Raw genomic sequence first — 19578 nt, forward strand, 5'->3', positions numbered from 1 at the left:
ATAGACCCTGGCACTGACAATGCAAGTGCACTGATTTGTAACAATAATACTACATTCATTTATTTAATAATTACAGCTATGATACTATGACTAATAGTTTTGTCTTTATTTGTGGTGAAGTAGTGTGTGGTTGATGATAAACAGTGATGGGGACAATCATAGTATTCTGGTGGTGGTGATAATGACCATAATACCTGTTATTATATTGATATTGTGAAGACAACAATGTTCAAATTGTGGACAGAGAAGACAGGTGGTGTAAGAGAAGCATTACATGTACAAACCTGTGACCTTCCCTGTGACAGAAGGTCTGTCCTTTCATCTGTTCCCAAGAAAATTATAGTCCAAGTCCCACATGAAGGACACATCCAACGAGCCTGTAACGGTGCAGGAAAAGCCAAGTAGTAGTAGTTCACACCTACTCACTCCCCCAGTTTTTTGTTTACATAATGAGCCCATTAGAGGAATTGGAAGGAAGTGAAACCTCACTGGAGGAAAAACATGTGGCCTTCAGACAACTGTCCTCAGACTGAAGAGGCAGTGAAATGAAGGAGTAAATTGGTGAAATATTTCTACTGAAAAGGAGTTCAGTTAATATGACTCAACTTTCAATCATCTCCACCGACTGACACTTAAATGCACCTCAGCACCATAAGTTGATTCACACATATCCTCCACACAGACAATAAGGCACTTACACACATAACTACAAAACACACAAACACTGATAAACCCTGTGTAGCAGACTGTTTAGTGCTGGGGTATGGACGTTTTTCAGTCTCAAAATCCAATTCATAATACATTTCTCAATTGGCAATTCAATATGCAAGTTGGTCATGTAATTTGAAAATGCATTTTACATTTTGCAATTTAATATTAAAAGTGGCAATTCAATACTCATTAAAAATATAAATAAAAACTTAATAAATTGCATTTCGTATTGTCATGTTTTTTTGTAGTCTGTATTCAAATGGAAATGCCTTTTTTTTTTGTTCTGTCCAGCAGTTTAACTTAATTACGCTGAATGCCATATTGTGATGGACAGCTTTGCTTTAACAAGAGGGGTATATATAAAATATATATATACTCTTCTTGATTAATGGTTTGTTTAATGTTTTATTTAGTTAATCCTAAATATGTGTGATGTTGCTGTGTTGGTGGACAGGTTAAGTTTCTGCTTTAGGGTGTGTGAGCTGCTGAAACCAAGCAAAAATTTGTTAAGTAAACAATCGGTGCAAAATAAATAAGCAGGGATGTACCTTAGGCTAACACATTCATAACTAAACAACTGTTGTACTGTGGTTTACCTTAATACTAATAGCAATAATAGTGTTAAGGTATGTGCACATAATCATACAAAAATATACATATCATATACATACACATATGCATTGTTATACATATCCCATAGTACTTAATAATAGCCATAACATACAACACCACAATTTTCATATTCACACATTATAGTGATAAGTATCAGTAGTACTTACAGTTGGGTTTGGAAAGCCTGTTTATCAGCTCAGGTGTTGAGTGTCCCACTACAAGATTAGTAAAGCTGTAGCCTAACATTGTTCACCCAAAGGGTGAGGCAGACGTGGGGCCAGGGTGATGGAGCTCGGCCACTACAGGCCAACCAGTGGAGCGAGTCAACGAGCGGAGTAAACCTAGCAGCCAGGGAGCCCACACACCTTCAGTTCCAGGAGGGAAGGTGTTGCGACCCAAGCCGCCCACACAGAGCCCCCCAGGCAGAGCTGCAGCAGCCACAGAGACAGCACCCGAGGTCAGAGTGGACCACTGTGGGTAAGTGTACAGCTTGTTCTTATTCATCAAAATCAGAAACAGACTCATCACCCTTGCAAGAAAAATCATAGTTACAGCTCAGGGAGTAGACTGGAAAAACGCTTTCGACTCATGCCACCAAATGATTGACCAACTCATTGACCAAACCTTCTTATTCTACACACAAAAGTAGAATAAGCTCTTTATATACATATAAACAAAACATTTATAAAATATATATCATTTAATATATGTTTTTATGTATATTTTATATACATCATTTTCGGCATGCTAATAAATGATGTACCATATTTACAGAAGTGCATGGAATTGAATAAAATTAAATATATAAATATAATTTAAATATATAAAATATTTTTATTTTTTTATTCATCCTAGTATGCATACTGTTCGTTTACTGTTACAGTACCATGAAGACGGCTGTTCACATTAGTGTAAAAGGTTTGAATAATACATATATATCTGCAGCTAATTGAGATAAGTAATGGCTAATTAGTCTGCAAATGTGATTTCATTTAAGTTTGTGATGAGGCCCATATGTAGTGTATAAAGGCTCAAATCTGAATTCACATCTGCTCTTCAATGGCATGCTCATTTTTGAATGACAAACTACAGTAGATGAGAAAGCGTTAATACTCAGAAGGGCATTCAGGAGTGAAAGAGTATTCAGGGACAGGTCTGATCCACTGGCTTATGTGGATGACTATTTGAATGAGAGGTATAGGTTCTCCGGTGATGGCATTCGATATTTGTGCAGGCTGCTGGGTCCAAACATACAGCACAGGACAAAACTAAGCCACGCTCTCACTGCTCACTGTCCCACAGATGTGTTGCTCTGCGATTATTTGCAAAGGTATGTTTCTTAATTCAGTTGGAGACGCCGAAAACCTCAATAAAGGCACAATTTGCCGTTTGTCTAGCACTGAAATCACTTGCTCACATCTTCATCACCTTTCCTGGCCACAGAAGATTAGTGCAAATCAAGGAGTTCTACAATATTGCAGGTAAGATGTCATGAATACATATTACATTAAAGTGACACAGTTGGACACTCGTTACTCTGTGTTACAGCTCTCCCTAATGTCATTGGTGCATTAGATTGCACCCATGTATATGTAACCCATATAACATGGCCCTCAGTGGCACATGAGGGAGATTACATCAGGAAATCCTTCCATATTATCAATGTTCAGGTAAGAACACATTATGATTAGTATCAGCTCTACATAAATGAAATATGTGCATTTAATGAACTCAATAACTGCACTCTACCAGAGACTCTCACTAGGCAAGCCACCTCCAATTTTTAAGCACACATCAGAAGTGTGTCAGAAGATTTTCCCAGCTCGTTCCAAGAATTATTTTATATTCACAGCTGAGTTCTCTGGTGTGCTGCTGGGTGACAAAGGCTATGCCTGTGAGACATTCCTTCTGCCACCCCTGGCAGATCCCCAAACCCCAGCACAACAGGCCTACAACCATGCCCACGGGAGAACAAGGGGCTCAGATCAAAATGACCTTTGGGCTCCTAAATTCACACTTTCAATGCCTGCACCACTGAGTCTCCCCACACAGGCTGTGACGTGACTGTGGCCTGTACTGTACTGCATAATATTGCCAGCCTGAGAAAAGAGAGAGTCTCAAAAGTTATTAATATTGATTGGAACAATGTAGCCATTTTCCAGATGACAGAAATGGTAGACTGGTCAGAGAACAGTACATACTGAATTATTTCAGTTAATTTTTTGATGTAGCCTTGAATAAAGGATAATAAATAAAGGATCAGAACTACTAGCACACACTGTCTAATTACGTCCTCAAACTTTATTAAATCAGTAAGTATATACATTAGTGTACAAGACATCCATAATAAAGACAGAGCACAACAGTTTCAGGTTTCATTCATTTTTTGTGTTGTGGTCACTTTTCAGCTTAGGGCTATGGAGAGAAAACAGTAACAATGAGTAAATGCATTGTGTTACAGTCATGGTTAGTGTGAACTGAAATAATATCTAATATCTGGCTTTCCAAATCCAGTTTCCTCAGTGTCTTGTGCTTTATCTGCACATCAAGATACATTTCTTCCAGCTTTCTCTTCTTCTCCCTGATCTGCAGTTTAGTCAGCTGTATCTGTCTCTTCAGATGTGTGGCATACAGTAGAGACATCTGACTGTTTGTGAATTCTGTAAAACATGTCCTCCTGTTAAAAAAAAAAACTATTAGCACTGCTACATTGCGTTATTATCCATTATGGAATGTAATATTTTGCCATTTCCACAGAATTAACATAATACCTCAATCCTCCCGGACTTCAGTGACACGGTCTCCTTATCCGCAGAAATAACTTCCACTGTTGCGGATGTGCTTGCCCCCTGCCATATTCAGTAGAACTTGTATTAACAGCCTGAAAAAAGTGGATGTGAGAGTGCATGGTTTCACGTATGATCGAGTAGTTTGTTTGTTGAGACTTAGACCTCTCTGATAGGCAGACGTCAGTGATGCAGGTGTGAGAATGTAAACATCTCCACAGACACACGGAGACAGGGATGAGATGGTGCATGTAATTTGATTGGGCCACACAGACGTTCCACCGTAGTTGGACAGAGGAGTTAAAAGGCAGAAGCAACTTGAGGATTGTGGGCTCTTTGCATCACACTTTCGTGGTGTATGCGCTGGTCTCCCCAGCTGGTTTTTGGTTTGTTGAAGTGCACGATCAACAACCATGTTTTTGATTTGCTTCCCCATTGTTTTTATTTTCCTTTATTTTTTTAATAAATCACACAAGTTGAACATCAAGTGCATCGTGGTTTAGCAAATGCAGAAAGTGGCTCCAAAAGCTATCGTCTTGGTTTTTGTTGGATCTATATGTATGAAAGTAGGACGAGCCAACGTGACTTGGGTCCCATCACTGGGGATTCAATCTGCTCAGGACCTGCGAACGAGCCTTTGGTCTGCTCCTCCACCTCAGTTATCAGCTGATACAAATGAGTACACTTATTGTCTCAGTCTGTTCATTGTTACTGAGATGCTGTAAAATCAGTCTGCTTCTTATTGATGACGCCCAGATTCAGAGTCCAGTCCTGCCTCACTCGACTCAACTAGATGCCTTTAAACAATAAACCCAGTTTGAACCCAGTCCCACCTCATCCAGTCTCACACATCTATCACACTGATGCAACAATTAGTGTTATTCGCACTGTGCACTGGGTTTTCGCAGCTTGTTCTGCTTCTTGTTGGTTCTTACAAATAGCAGTTCTGTTTCCTTCATGCTTAGTTCACCACTGACAGTAAAACCACTAAATTTTTTTTTCATTTCTGCTGAATCAGACAGTTTCCCTCTTCACCACCAGTTGTTACAATCACTAACATTTATCTCCAACAATAAAATCCCAGCTTTGAGTCACTCATGCAATATGATGTCTCTTATTGTGAAAATCTGCTCCTGTTCCCTGCTTCTGTTCCAGGTAACAGCTCACCTGTGTCAGGTGTGAAGACAGTCGTCTTCTTCTACTTTGGAAAACAACTGTAAGTTTGCTTTGTTTGATTCTTTCCCTTTGTCTGGATCTTTATTTTGTGTTTCCTGGTTGCAGTTGTTTGTCTGTTTTCGTTGACATGTACATGTACACTACACAATACTATTAATTCATGAGCACAACAGTTATGTTTCCTTGTCTTCTTGACACTGACGGCAATAAAATACTGTCAGACATTAACTGACATTTTATGTGTAGAAAGTTAAACATTTGTGTCGTCTGAATTAAAATCTCAAACATTCTCTAACAGTCTAACTCTTTCTCTATCAGGAAGAATATTTAATTTAATTTTTCTATCTCATTTTGTTGAGATTGAGTTTTTTGTTTTTCCTGCTTATCCATCTCCTCTCTTTATGTATCTATCGGTGTGTGTATGTCACATTGTTTTTGGACTTTGACCAGAGTTTCAGACAAACTGATTTCAGATCAGGTAAAGCCTCATTGCATTGTGAAGATGCAGCATTAGTGAAGTTAATGCATCAATAATTAGAACCAGAACCCGAATATAAAGAATTGTGTGCAATGGCAACTCTCACATCCATCACATTTATTCAGAAGTTTGGTTGGTATTAAAGTTTAGAAAGATTTAGATCTAAGATCTAAAGACCTCTGTGATGATGAAGCTCAGCTTAATCAGAGTGCTGCCAGAAACAATAACACATTAGGTAGAGTTAAACTTGTGTAAAGTTCAGCTGATGATCATCATATTCTCCCTTTTATGGCAATAAGTCGCTATTGTGTAGATTTGCCTTTTGATTGTGAATAAAAAATCTCTGGTGGGAGGTTCAGTGTTGTCATGGTTCCAGGTTTCGGTCCAGTATTCATGTTCATTTCCGGTTTTATTTTGACCACTTCCTGTTTCGTTTCTGTTTCCATACCAGTCAATTAATGATTTACTTTCTGTCATGTGATTCTCAGCAGTGTTGAGTTAGTTATTAGTTCATCACCTTCTTACTACCTCTCCAGCTGTGGAGAAGAGCAGTTTGCACGGCACTGATGTCTGACTAATAAAGATATTTTTATTGCAATTGTGACTTGTCAAAATGTGGTTGTAGTCTTTAATTACATTTTGAACTTGTCATAAATAAATTACAGATATTTGTAATGTGAAACCTATCTATCTTATATATCATCTATCATCTTATATATCATCTTCGGTCCGCTTTCCATGTTTATAAAGCTTACATATTGAAACAACCAGTTCGTTCAAACTGCATATAAGCCGCTTGGCAGTCACATGACGTATCGACGCCTCTCGCTCTCATTGATCACGTGATTTGGGACGCGCTCGAGATTTTGCTTGACGACACTTCCGCTTCAAAAGATCGGTGATGAATCGAGTGGAAGCTCTTGATTTGGACACTTCTTGATGCAAACAGTACCAGTATATGAGGTCAGAAATGATGTTCGTTCACGTCTAATGGAGTGTGGCGGGTATTGGGAGCGAACAGCAAATTTTGTTAATTTTGTTAAGCTAACCTCCACTTTTTCCTCCCCATGCCACCGAATCTCCGGCTTCTCCGGCACATGCCATGGCATCTACGACACATGCCAGGCGTCTACGGCACATGCCATTGTTTATAAGGCGTATGGGACACAGGTACCATCAACAATAGAGCTCAAATCTATCTCAAATCTATGGCAATTAGCTGCAAAGCTAGCTAATTTAGCGCGTCAGTCTGTGGCAGGCGTGTGGTCCCCAGGTCGCCACAGTATAAACGAAATGCTGTCATATACGGCACCTGCCGTGGCACATATGAGGCTTTTCATGGCACGTCCACAGGTGCTTGTTGGTGCTATAATTAGAAATTGTTATCAAAGGTGATTTATTTCAATAATTCCATTTCAAAAGTGAAACTTTTTATTATATTGACTCATTACATACAGACTGATATATTTAAAATCTGTATTTAATTTTTATTGTGATGATTATAATAATAATGAAAACCCCAAATTCAGTATCAGAAATCTTGAAAATTAATACCAATACAAAGAAAGAATTTTTAGAAATCTTGGCCGACTGAAAAAAGTGGCTTGATACAAGAAATGCAACAGCTGAAACGCATGTCTGCATAGGTCTGGGCGTAGTGGTTCTTGACGCACCTCCAGCTCCAGCTGCAGTCCACTCTTGGTGAATCTCCCCCAACATTTTAGAATGGCCTTTTGTTTTACAATCCTCTCCAGGGTTTTTCTGAGATTCTTAATTTTGGGTTTTTATTAGTTGTCAGTTATAATTGTCACATTTAAAAAAGTAAACTTTTGAAATGTATCAGTCTGTGTTTAATGATTGAATATAATATACAAGTTTCACTTTTTGAATAGGATTAGTGAAATAAATCAAGTTTTTGATGATATTCTAATTGTATGACCAGCATCTGTACATGCTGAGTCCTGCATGTGGGACAAGTGTTACAGTTTCTGCAACTGAGCTATCAGTCAAATCAGAGTATTGTATCTATTTAAAACCTCTGTTTCACTTCAAACTGTTTTAAAATAACACATTTTTAATGTTATCGTGCTGTTTTGAGTTGTATCAATGTATATTCAGCCAATTTGAAACATGTGCTCTTTACATACATTATTATATATTATACATAATATTAATATATATAATAATAATTTTTTTATTGTTTAAACATAACAGTAATGAAAAGAGTGGTAAACTTACGCTCATTAGCAACAGTTCCCTATTTATTTACAGTATTTACAGTGTTTTGTATTTTTGGGATGGAAGATGACGTACAGTACAGGGTATTGCCATAGGCTGTTTAAAAATATGACTGCATATCACCAATGCCACCTCTATAACATAATTTAAGGGATTTTAGAATAAAAAAATTAGTAAAACTTTGTTGGTATAAGCCGAACCTGTATTGCAGAATTTCATTATTATTATTATTATTATTATTATTATTATTATTATTATTATGAATGATTGATTTTCTCAGCAATCACAGCAAACAGTCCAGTGCCAATTGCTTGCACTTGAGACATGACTTTTTGGAGACAAAATGTCTCCAGTCTGTGGAAACAGAAAATTTGTAAAATAAAAAGTAACAACTTTTGGAAACTTTTAGTGTGGGAAACCTTAACCAAAACACATTAACTAACTATCTCCACACATTAATCAACTCATCTACATGTGTCCTGAATTGGAGTTAACACTTTTGATTTTAAAGTTCATTGTAGATACTGCAATAAACATCTGTAAGAATGTTAACTTGTCTGTTTTTGCCTGGAGGGTATTACAGTAAAACTTTGTTGGCTGCATGCTGGTTAAGGGTGTTCTGTTGTGCACTAACTGTTGAACACACACGAGTAAACCATACTCACGCCAGTCACGTTTATTGCACACATGGCTACATAGCCTAACACAATGCGTTCCTCTACCCCAAGCTTAACAGTCCTTCACAAAAAAATATTTATGGCTTAACAACAATGTCTATTGTTACAAAGGGAATGAATGATCTTCAGGGTGCAACCAACGTCCCTCAAAACTATTCTCTTTTACACTTGTATAATATACTTATGATCTCATATTACCTTATAAGGTTATGGCATGAACCCATTGTCCGAGTAACTGTAAAAACGCAGTCTTAATATACCAGTAAATAAGTTGTTTCCCGTAGACGCCATGGCATGTGCCGGAGAAGCCGTAGATTTGGTCACATATGCCACGGCGCCTAGTGGCAGCTGCCGATGCCAGAAATTGCGCTCGGCCCTCAATGTGAATGGAACTATTATATTCAATACATGTTCCGATTTTATCTATTATCAGGACATACTGAGGTTTATTACCAAATACCACAATGTATTAAGAGAGTGTGATGTACCTTTAGTCATGTTCCAAAGCTCAGGGGAACAGCGCCTTCATTCAATATTAAATTAAAAATATTACTGTGTCAATTATTGCACAATTGTGTGTACATTGTTTTTTTTTTGTTATTTGTTAGTTGAATGCAGAGGAAGAACCCATTGCTCTTAATGAAACGTGTTCTCTGTTTACACTTTATCCCAGAACACCCTCTGAACTTAGAGGAGCAACAAAAGCACCAGAAGAATTTTGCCATAGGAGTAAAGTCATAGCTCTGTAGTTGTCTTCTTATAACCTTGTTTGTGCATTTCCTATATGTTAATTCAACATTACAAACAATACGCCTGGGCTCTTGTATAACAATATTTTGATATGTTAAATGACATTGCATTAAGACCTGCTGATAACCCATTTGATCTTAAACATGCAGTTCAGCTTAGAAAGGTCTAAAACTTCCAAACCACCTTCACCTCTCTTTAAATGAAGCACCTCTCTTTTAAGATGATGGAATATATATCTTTTCATGTAAAGTTAATAAATAGGTTGTTTATTTCTTTACGAAAATCTTCATGGATGTCAAGTGACAAAGAGGGGTCAGCTTCTGTTTCAGCCTCAGCGACTCCTGTGACGTCAGCTTGTAAGCACAGTGGCTGTATTTAAAGAGCTTCACTGTTTGTCACATGATAGAAACTGTTGAGAAGCAAAGTGTTCCACATGAGTCAGTGACTTTAAAAGCACAACATAAAACTCAGGATTCAGATCTGTCCAAAATCAGACTCCTATTAAACAAAGGCACAAAGTCAGTGCAGGTGTTTAGCTCTGGATCTGTGGCTTTTTCAGAAGATGAGTGTCTGTGTGAAGGAAGAGGTCGAAGCAGAGTCTCCAGGATCCAGATGTGTGTTTCTGAAGAGTGACAGGTCCAGATGTGAGCCTCCATCATTCAGTCCTGAACCGAGAACCTCAGACATAAAGTAAGAACTGTTCCAAACTCACTAATATGAATTATTGTTAGTTTATTCCTAGGATTCACTGTATCTTGCAGATTTATCTCTGATTTTGAAAACTGACTCATCCAGGATGTCCTTCTCTTCTGTATGAACTTCATGTGTAGTAGTAGTAGTAGTAGTAGTAGTAGTAGTAGTAGTAGTAGTAGTAGTAGAAAATTGTAGTTGGAATCTGAACTGAGAACTGATCAACATGAAACGTCCTGATCTGTAGCAGCAGTAGTTTGTGTTTAGAGCCACAGAAATGGCTTTGTTCAGTGAACTGATCAGTGGCTGACATGATATGAATAAAAACATGTTTGTGTTTGCAGTGGTCAGAACCACAGTCCACCTCCAGGACCCAGCTGTCTGTCTATGAAGAGTGATTGGTCCAAAGATTGTCCTCCAGACCTCAGTCCAGGACCTAGAGTGTCAAACACAAAGTAAGAGACTGTTTCTACCGTGAAATGACCTGATGAACCTGAAGACAAAATGTTTTGTTCATAGATTTCAATTGATGATGCAGAGACTGTTTCAGAATAAGATTCTTAGTCTGGGTTTCCTATCCTCTAACTACTGTTGGTGGTTCTGTAGGTAAACACCTCAGAACCCTAATCTTCATGGCTTTTTGTCTGACTTCACTGTAAACATTTGAAGTGTTCAGTGTCTGAAAGCTCTGGGTTCTGTTCACCACACCTTGTTCCTATAGGTCCAGAACAAACATCTGTAGACGGCTCTGATGGAAAAATTCTGAAAAAATCCGGGGACAAAGACTGGTCAGTGTAGAGTTAGACCACGTCTCTTTTCCACGTTTTCTTAAATTTGTGTTGACAGTAGAAACAGCCAGAAAAAGGAAGGAACCGACTGGACCAGAACCTGTGAAACCACTGTTGTGTATGTGAGATGCTGCTTTGCCAAAGTTCTGACCTCAGTTTAGACCCGACTGAGCTAAGCTCAGATGTGGATCATAGAAGCTGCTGAGTATAGTGAATTGTGATTATTGTGAAGGAACTGCAGGAAACACTGAGTGTGTATAACTCCCAGCAGATCAGTAAATGTGAGACAGGAAAAGCAGCTAATTAGTGTTTGTGCAGCAGGAGAGTTGGAGCCAGAGGAACCAGACTGATGCTGAGTTCAGACGGAGCAGTAGGTCATGTTTCCTGGTCTCTGGACCATCTGAGTTTTTACGGTGTTGGACTCATCAGTTTGGTTCTGAATTAATGTGTTGACAGAGAGAAGAAGAGGAGTCATGTTCCGGTAGAGGAGCAGCCGCCCTGCTGTGCTGAGTGTCAGGAGGTTCTGAAAGATCCAGTTTTTATCAGCTGTGGACACTGGTTCTGCAGACAGTGCGTCGCCTCATACTGGGACCAGCCTGGACCATCAGGAGACTCCTCCTGTCTCCAGTGTGGGAAAAGACCCAGAACCAGAGCTGGACTGCAGACGGATCAGACCAGCACCGTTCACAGTAAGAATGAGCATGTGTCTGTTGATGTCATAATTTCAAAAACACTGACTTTGATACAATCACAGTTGTTCTGTGTGTTTTCACAATTCACACATTTTCTAAATCACTGAATCATTTGGTTGATCATAAATAGTTTTTTAGTTCACTCTCTGTTGTTTCTTTCAGCAGATGTTGCTCTGCAGGGGGCTTTAGATGAACATAAGCTATGCCTGAGGAGCAGATGTGAATGTGTGACTGAAGGGGGTGAAACAGGAAGTGGAGTCCTTCTCACCAGCATCTACACTGAGCTCTACATCACAGAGGGACCGAGTGAAGAGGTGAACACCCAACATGAGGTGAGGCAGCTGGAGACAGCTTCCAAGAAGAAGACCTTCCATGAGGCTCCCATCAAGGTCTACGACATCTTTAAAGCCTCTTCTGACCCAAACAGACCCATCAGACTGGTTCTGACCAACGGCGTTGCTGGCGTTGGAAAAACCTTCTCGGTTCAGAAGTTCACTCTGGACTGGGCCGATGGCCGGGAAAACCCAGACCTCAGTGTTCTGGTTCTGCTGTCGTTCAGGGAGCTGAACCTGATCAGAGATGAGCAGCACAGTCTTCTCACGCTGCTCCATGTTTTCCATCCAACGCTCCAGAAGGTCCCAGCAGAGCAGCTCTCTGTCCTGAAGCTTCTGTTCATCTTTGACGGCCTGGATGAAAGCAGACTCTCACTGGACTTCAGCCACAGGAAGGTTGTGTCTGATGTCACACACAAGTCATCGGTCAACGTGCTGCTGACCAACCTCATCCAGGGGAACCTGCTTCCCTCAGCTCTGGTCTGGATCACTTCCCGTCCTGCAGCGACCCATCAGATCCCTCCTACGTGTGTGGACAGGGTCACAGAAGTACGAGGCTTCACCGACGCCCAGAAGGACGAGTACTTCAGGAGGAGATCCAGCCAAGAGGAGCTGTCCAGCAGAATCATCTCACACGTCAAAATGTCCAGGAGCCTCCACATCATGTGTCAGATCCCAGTGTTCTGCTGGATCACTGCTACGGTTCTGGAGCACATGTTGACTACAGAGCAGAGAGGAGAATTACCCAAGACCCTGACGAACCTGTACTCACACTTCCTGCTGGTCCTGACCAAGAGGAAGAGAAACAAGTACCACAAAGGACATGAGACCAATCCACAGGAGCTGATGGAGGCTGACAGGGAAGTTCTCATGAAGCTGGGAAGGCTGGCGTTTAAACATCTGCAGGAAGGAAACATAATGTTTTACCAAGAAGACCTGGAGCAGTGTGGTCTAGATGTTGCAGAGGCCTTGGTTCACTCAGGAGTCTGTACAGAGATCTTCAGAAGAGAGAGTGTGATCCTCCAGAAAACAGTCTACTGCTTTGTTCATCTGAGCGTTCAGGAGTTTCTGGCTGCTGTTTATATGATGCATTCTTACACCAACGGTAAGATGGAGGAACTGGAGGAGATTTTGGTTGCTGTTTACAGCTTTACCAACAGTACGAGACTGAGTGACTCTCACCTGGATATCTTTCTAAATGAAACAATGGAGGAATCCCTCCGAAGTCCAAGTGGCCACCTGGACCTGTTTGTTCGCTTTCTTCATGGCCTCTGTCTGGAGTCCAACCAGAGAATCTTAGGAGGTTTGCTGAGTCACATAGAGAACAGTCCAGAAACAATCCGGAGAGTCATCAACAATCTGAAGGAGATGACCAGTGATAAAATGTCTCCAGATAGAAGCATCAACATCTTCCACTGTTTGATGGAGATGAACGACCACTCAGTCCATCAGCAGATCCAAGAGTTTCTGATGTCAGAGAACAGATCAGAGAAGGAACTCACCTTTATCCAATGCTCAGCTCTGGCCTACATGCTGCAGATGTCAGAGGAGGTTCTGGATAAGTTGGACCTGAACAAGTACAACGCAACATCATGGGACGGACGATGGAGACTGATCCCAGCTGTAAGGAACTGCAGAAAGGCTAAGTAAGTCCAACGTTAATGTGATCATTATTACTTTAAATCTCAAATTTTTGGGCTGCTCATTTTACAGCGCAGAATGACCGGAAAATAACACAGCTACTAGCAAAATAGTGGCACAAACAGATCAACTAGTAGTAGGAGAATGTTTATGTCTTAACTAGAAAAAGTAATTTTTCAGATAAATTACGTTGGAAAGCTGATGTGCTGCCTCAACAATGCTGATTAAGCTACTGAAGTCAAAACGTTGACTACAACAAAACGATGAAAACAACAAAATTAAAACCGTGACTAGGATAAAGATCCCAGAAACCATTAAAAAGATGACAAAGATTAAACAGATTACCAAGATATAAAATGGACAAAGATTAAAGGGTTAACTAACATTAAAAGTTTGAAAAAGTTGTAAATTGCTAAACCTTATTAAAATAGTCTTAATACATGTAACTTGTCTTGATTAACCAATCAGAAACAGAAATGTTGCTAATAGAGCTAATAAAGTAAATATGTACTTTTATTTTGAAAGGATGTGGAGGGAGTATGTGTGTTTGTTTACTTAACTGTCAAATAGTCTCATTAACTATTTGAAATAATTCAGTCAGGATCAGAAATCTTATCAAAACTAATAAATTACATTGGTGCTTTGCTTTGAAAGGATTTTGGGGGACTGCGTGTGGTTATTTACTTAATTGTACAATAGTCTTTTTAAGTAGTCATGATTAACCATTTAAAAGCAAAAATAGTGCTTTTAGAGCTTGATATTTGGATTGGTGCTTTTATTCTGAAAGGATTTGGACAAAGTGCATGTGTCTTATTACTAAACTTTAAAATAAGTCACTGAGTCATAACTCAGTTGAAAGCAGAAATATTGATATTAAAACTAATAATTTTAATCCTTATTTTAAAAGGATTTGGAGGAAGAGAGAGTACTGTAACTAGAAAAAGTAATTTCTCCAAGAAATTAATTATACGTGGGAGAGCTGGTCTGCTGCCGAAACAATGCCAAACACAGAAGCTGCTGACGTCAAAACGTCAAGTATGACAAATTGATGAAAACAGCAAAATGTTAAAAGATTAAAAAGATGACAAAAAAGGTGAGCAGAACAAAGAGTTGACAAAGATTGAAGAAGTGTTAACCAACATCAAAAGTCGACAAAGCAGAGACATTGTTGACAATCACAAAAAGCTGACTAAGCTTTTACTTTGAAAGGATTTGCAGAAGGTATGTGTGATAAATTGCTAAACTGTGAAATAGTCTTAATAACTAGTCATAATTGACCAGTCGGAACCAAAAAGAATGCTTATAGAGCTAATAAATTGAATATGTGTGTTTTTCTTTAAAGAATGTGGAGGGAGTGTTTGTTTACTAAACTGTAAAATAGTCTAATATTACTAAGTCAGAACCAGGAATCTTGCTATGAAAGCTAAGAAATTGCCTTGGTGCTTTTATTTTGAAAGGATTTGGAAGTCATGTGTGTTTATTTACTAGACTGTACAATAGTCTGTTTAATAATTTTGATTTGTGCTTTTACTTTGAAAGGAAAGGCAAAACAGTTTCTGAGCTCAATCACTCATCTACTGCAGCTGCACTGTTGTCATGGAGACGAAAGGCGGGGAAAATCAGGCTCACTCTGCCCTGTGAAAGCGGAGTTTAACCCCTTATAACACTTTATAAACAGGCTTGTTCCAACAAAACCAAAGTAGTTTTTAAAAAAATGGCTTCACTTTATGGATCTAAAGGCTTCAATGAACAACTGATGTGAAAAGATTGTAGCCACAGTTGCAATTTCAAAATATGTCTCTTTTTTGCATTTCTCCCAAACGAAAATTACCATTAGAGTCCATGGGGAAAAATTTAGGGACAATCTGCACTTTGAGTCCGATATCAATAAATTATCCACTAAGGTAAGTCTGAGGGCTTAGCCAGACACATCATTAGACAGAAGACAACTACGAATTTAAAAATTATGTACAGAATATCTGGCTTAAAAAAACGATTGCACTCTTCTGCTTCTGTCAGAGAGGTTGGGCTCACTGGGTTCAGGCAACGTGCTGACCTTTGAACTGTCACATCTGAGTAGGGTTCTGAACTTGGCATTAAAACCAATAGAAACTTCAGATCCACTGGTTCTAGGGTTGGTTCAATAAGTGTCATGAAGAGGAAAAGTAGGCAGAGCAAGACATCTAGTTGATATGAGAGCAGCTACAGCCTCCATCACATTAAACACACATTGCAGCTTCCTGTCACCACAACTGGACATGTTGACATTACAGTGATGTGACAGAGACTTCTGTCCAAACTAGCTGCTCTTCATCACATTGATCACGTTGGCACAAGGTTCACACTACACACTTTGTGATGGATGAGACCAACTGAGCTGCAGCTGCTTCAGCATCTTTGTCTCACAGAGACTTCACAATTATAGATTTTATATTTTCTGTCATCACAGACTTTCTAGATGTCAACTCAAAAACACTCACTGTGACGTTGTGGCATCAGCTCTGAAGTCCAACCCGTCACATCTGACACATCTGGACCTGAGTAACAACAACCTGCAGGACTCATCAGTGAAGGCTCTGTGTGCTGGACTGGAGAGTCCTCACTGTCGATTGGAGATGCTGAGGTCAGTGCTTTTCCTAGTTCATGTCAGCAGCAGTTTTTCAGGTCATCACTTCAAATGTCTCCACATCTAATCTATCTAGAATGAAAAGAGACTCAAAGTTGTAACAATTCAAAGTGATCATCGTTTTCACTGCAGTATGGTTGAATCGCCATTGAGCTGAAAAAAAATTATTTTAGGAAAGACCTGCACCACAGCAGCAAAACAGTTTTGGTTTTAGCAGGTGTCTCAGAATATGTACAAACCCACCGCTCTAACATCTGATGCAATATATTGGCTGCACATATTTCCATGATTATGATCCCAGTTTAATTAGCTTTTACTTCAGCTTTCACTGTTGCCTCACAGTGCGTGTCTGTGTGGGTTCTCTCCGGGTTGTCCGGCTTTCCACGGTGTGTGTTCGTCTCTGTGTGGCCCTGCGATAGGTTGGCGACCTGTTCAGGGTTATGTCTGTCTCTCGCCCTCAGCTAGAAAATGGATGGATGTACTGTGTGTGTCAGAAACCTGCAGGAATTATTGATAGTTTGTTGTGATGCTCTAAAATCTATAAGGTTAATGTTAAAGTTAAAAAAGAATGTGAAACAGCAGCAGAGACTCAAAGTACATCATGTCTCCACATGTTTGAAGGAGCTTTAGTCATGTTTGACTCGTCTCCATTTATAGGCGACAGTTCAACCCGTGTGTGTGTGTGATGCTTCCTGTCAGACAATGATGTCACTTTATAGAGACACAAGCAGGAAACAGGAGCATGAATATGAGGCTGCAGACATGTTGCTACATAAGGTTCTAGGTTCCATGTACGACCAGAGGGGGGAACATCCACCTGACTGGCATCAGTTCTAAAGATGAGTCACTTCAGACTAATCCTTGGATCAAACTCCAAACTGACCATTATTGATGAACATTTTCCATCACACGACACAGAATATTTCAGGTTTAGAGAGAAGACGATAAATGAAAGAAACCAGATGAAGTCTTTGATCCAGCACGTCTGGTTTTCTACTCGTTCCCACAGCAGCTTGTGAATCAGTGGTGACATCAACAGGTGTATCAATGTTGTGGATGATGTGTAGAAGCTGAGATCATGATAACACATAACAAAAGTAGAAAGTCCCTCTGCTCATACTGTACACTAAACATAAGAAATCAGGATAAATCTCATTCCAATCTCATTTCATAGACACATTATTATTACTTTGATCCCATCTTTGATTCTTTTCTTTCTTTATTCAGATTGAGTGACTGCAGGTTGTCAGAGATCAGCTTTGATTCTCTGGGCTCATCTCTGAAGTCCAACCCATCACATTTGACACAACTGGATCTGAGCTGGAACCAGCTGCAGGATTCAGGAGTGAAGCAGCTGTGTGGTTTTCTGGAGAGTCGTTACTGTCGACTGGAGACTCTAAGGTCAGACTCCATGTTTTAGTTCTGTGTGAGCTTAATGTGATGTGAACTTTGTGCTGACACATGAGACTGATGTTCTACTGATCCACACTGAGGGTCTTCATGATAATTTTCTTGCTCTGTGGTCTTCACCAGGTATTATTTAGTTTTATTTTAACACTATTCTAAGGCTCCATATTGTTGGTTGTGACTCAAATACTCAGTCCCAACTGACTGTAATCACAATCTGAAGCTGCTTGTTTGACTCTATCCATCAGTTTGATTCCATTAAATGTTCCCCCAGTATAAAATCCTGTTTGGTAAGAGAATACAAAAGGACAAGGAAAATGGCAGACTACAGGAACCAATTAAGATTCAATTGTAGTTGCAAACAACAGAACTTGACTCCGGTAAGTCTACATTTCCAATTAATAATGAGGAGCATCCATGCAGACAAGATCCTTTTGAAAGCAAAAGAACATCTGCTCAATGATCGATAACGATAATACAGGTCAATTTTACTATTGAATCCCTGGATCAAAACATGGAACACCTTAAAAAATGACTTGGAGTTCTACCCACAGCAGTATATGATGCCCTGACAGAATATACACTGAGAGAACAGCTAGCGCAACACTGCTAAGGCAGGAAAGGCAAGCCAAGAAGTTTGACCTTCTAAACTCCTGGAATTTTCCAGCTAAAGAGTCAGCCAGGGAAAAGGAGAACAACTGGTGCACAACAGGGAATGTGAAAGACAAAGAAACCAAATAATCTTGTAAACAGACAACTTTCCCAATCTGAGAAGTTCTAGTTAAGAGTCTCAGTTTTGCAATCACCCCCAACAATGTCCCTGTTGTGGATTTCAACACAGTCACAGAACCAGACATTCGCGTTTAAAGTCTTTGCACCCTGGCCATCACTGAGCCACCACAATCCAATCTTACCAGGCAGGAGAGGACTGCACTGATGGCCCTTTAGGGAAAAATTAACCATTCCATCTCACAAAAGAAGGTGTGGACTCATGAGGATCTTTAGTAAAAGCTCTGATGTGTGTCAGAACAATATGAGAAAGTCCAGATGGAGCCAGTGGTGGAGTTGCAGAGTTGAAGAGGTCACAACGTCTGAGCTGAGGCAGCAGCATGTTCCCATTAATATTAATGTTACTGTTTTTAACCTGCGTCCTGTTGGTTCTGATATTTGGATCTTCTAGGTTCAAAGCTTCTACTATCTGAAGAATCTCCAGATCCAAATGCGTGACAAAACCCAACTATGACAATGACGACACACTGAATGGTTTCAACTGACACTTTGTTTTCTATTGTTTCATATTTGATTACAGTAATTATTCAGATTAAGATGCTGCAGCTTGTCAGAGATCAGCTGTGATTCTCTGCTCTCAGCTCTGAACCCGTCACATCTGACACAACTGGACATAAACATCAGTAATCAGGACAAATCTGACTCATTATTATGCTTTGATCCACATCTTTGATTTTTTATTCAGATTGAGTTGCTGCAGTTTGTCAGAGATCAGCTGTGATTCTCTGGTCTCAGCTCTGAAGTCCAACCCATCACATCTGACAAAACTGGACCTGAGCTGGAACAACCTGCAGGATTCAGGAGTAAAGCTGTGTGGTTTTCTAGAGAGTCGTGACTGTCGATTGAAGATTCTGAGGTGAGACTCCTTTCTGTGAGATTAATGCGATACTTCACTGCTGAAAAGCAAGTTGTATTTTAAAAATTGTAATTTTTTTTGTCCAGAAATGTTAAACATTGATGGTCTATGGGAAAGCAGCAGTATTGTATGTTTTGGCTGAAGATGGTCATAACCCACAACAGAGACTGCATTGCGCTCTTGTACAGTAAGAAGCATTTCAAGGTCCTAGAATGGCCTAGCCAGTCTCCAGGTCTCAACCTCATAGAGAACCTTTGGAGGGAGTTGAAAGTCTGTGTTGCCCGGCAACAGCCCCAAAACATCACTGCTCTAGAGGAGATCTGCATGTG

At 39.7% G+C, this 19578-nt stretch overlaps 1 protein-coding gene across 6 annotated transcripts in view; it reads left to right on the forward strand.

The window, feature by feature from the left end:
• Window positions 1-6627: 6627 nt before the first annotated feature.
• Window positions 6628-19578, forward strand: part of LOC114861302 (NACHT, LRR and PYD domains-containing protein 12-like) — a 103457-nt gene continuing 90506 nt past the window's right edge. For 2 of the 6 annotated variants that reach the window (XM_055511357.1, XM_041072128.2), the window contains exons 1-8: window positions 6644-6933; window positions 9988-10118; window positions 10463-10573; window positions 11363-11595; window positions 11761-13576; window positions 16021-16194; window positions 17425-17598; window positions 19079-19249. In XM_055511357.1, the coding sequence (XP_055367332.1) occupies window positions 6703-6933; window positions 9988-10118; window positions 10463-10573; window positions 11363-11595; window positions 11761-13576; window positions 16021-16194; window positions 17425-17598; window positions 19079-19249 (3041 nt within the window). In that variant the 5' untranslated portion in view covers window positions 6644-6702. Of the gene's footprint in view, window positions 6934-9987; window positions 10119-10462; window positions 10574-11362; window positions 11596-11760; window positions 13577-16020; window positions 16195-17424; window positions 17599-19078; window positions 19250-19578 lie in introns of all 6 variants that reach the window. The other 4 variants (XM_055511355.1, XM_055511356.1, XM_055511353.1 and 1 more) reach the window with 4 other exon arrangements.

Source organism: Betta splendens, chromosome 9 (genome assembly GCF_900634795.4).
Source record: "Betta splendens chromosome 9, fBetSpl5.4, whole genome shotgun sequence".
NCBI classification, from domain to species: Eukaryota; Metazoa; Chordata; class Actinopteri; order Anabantiformes; family Osphronemidae; genus Betta; species Betta splendens.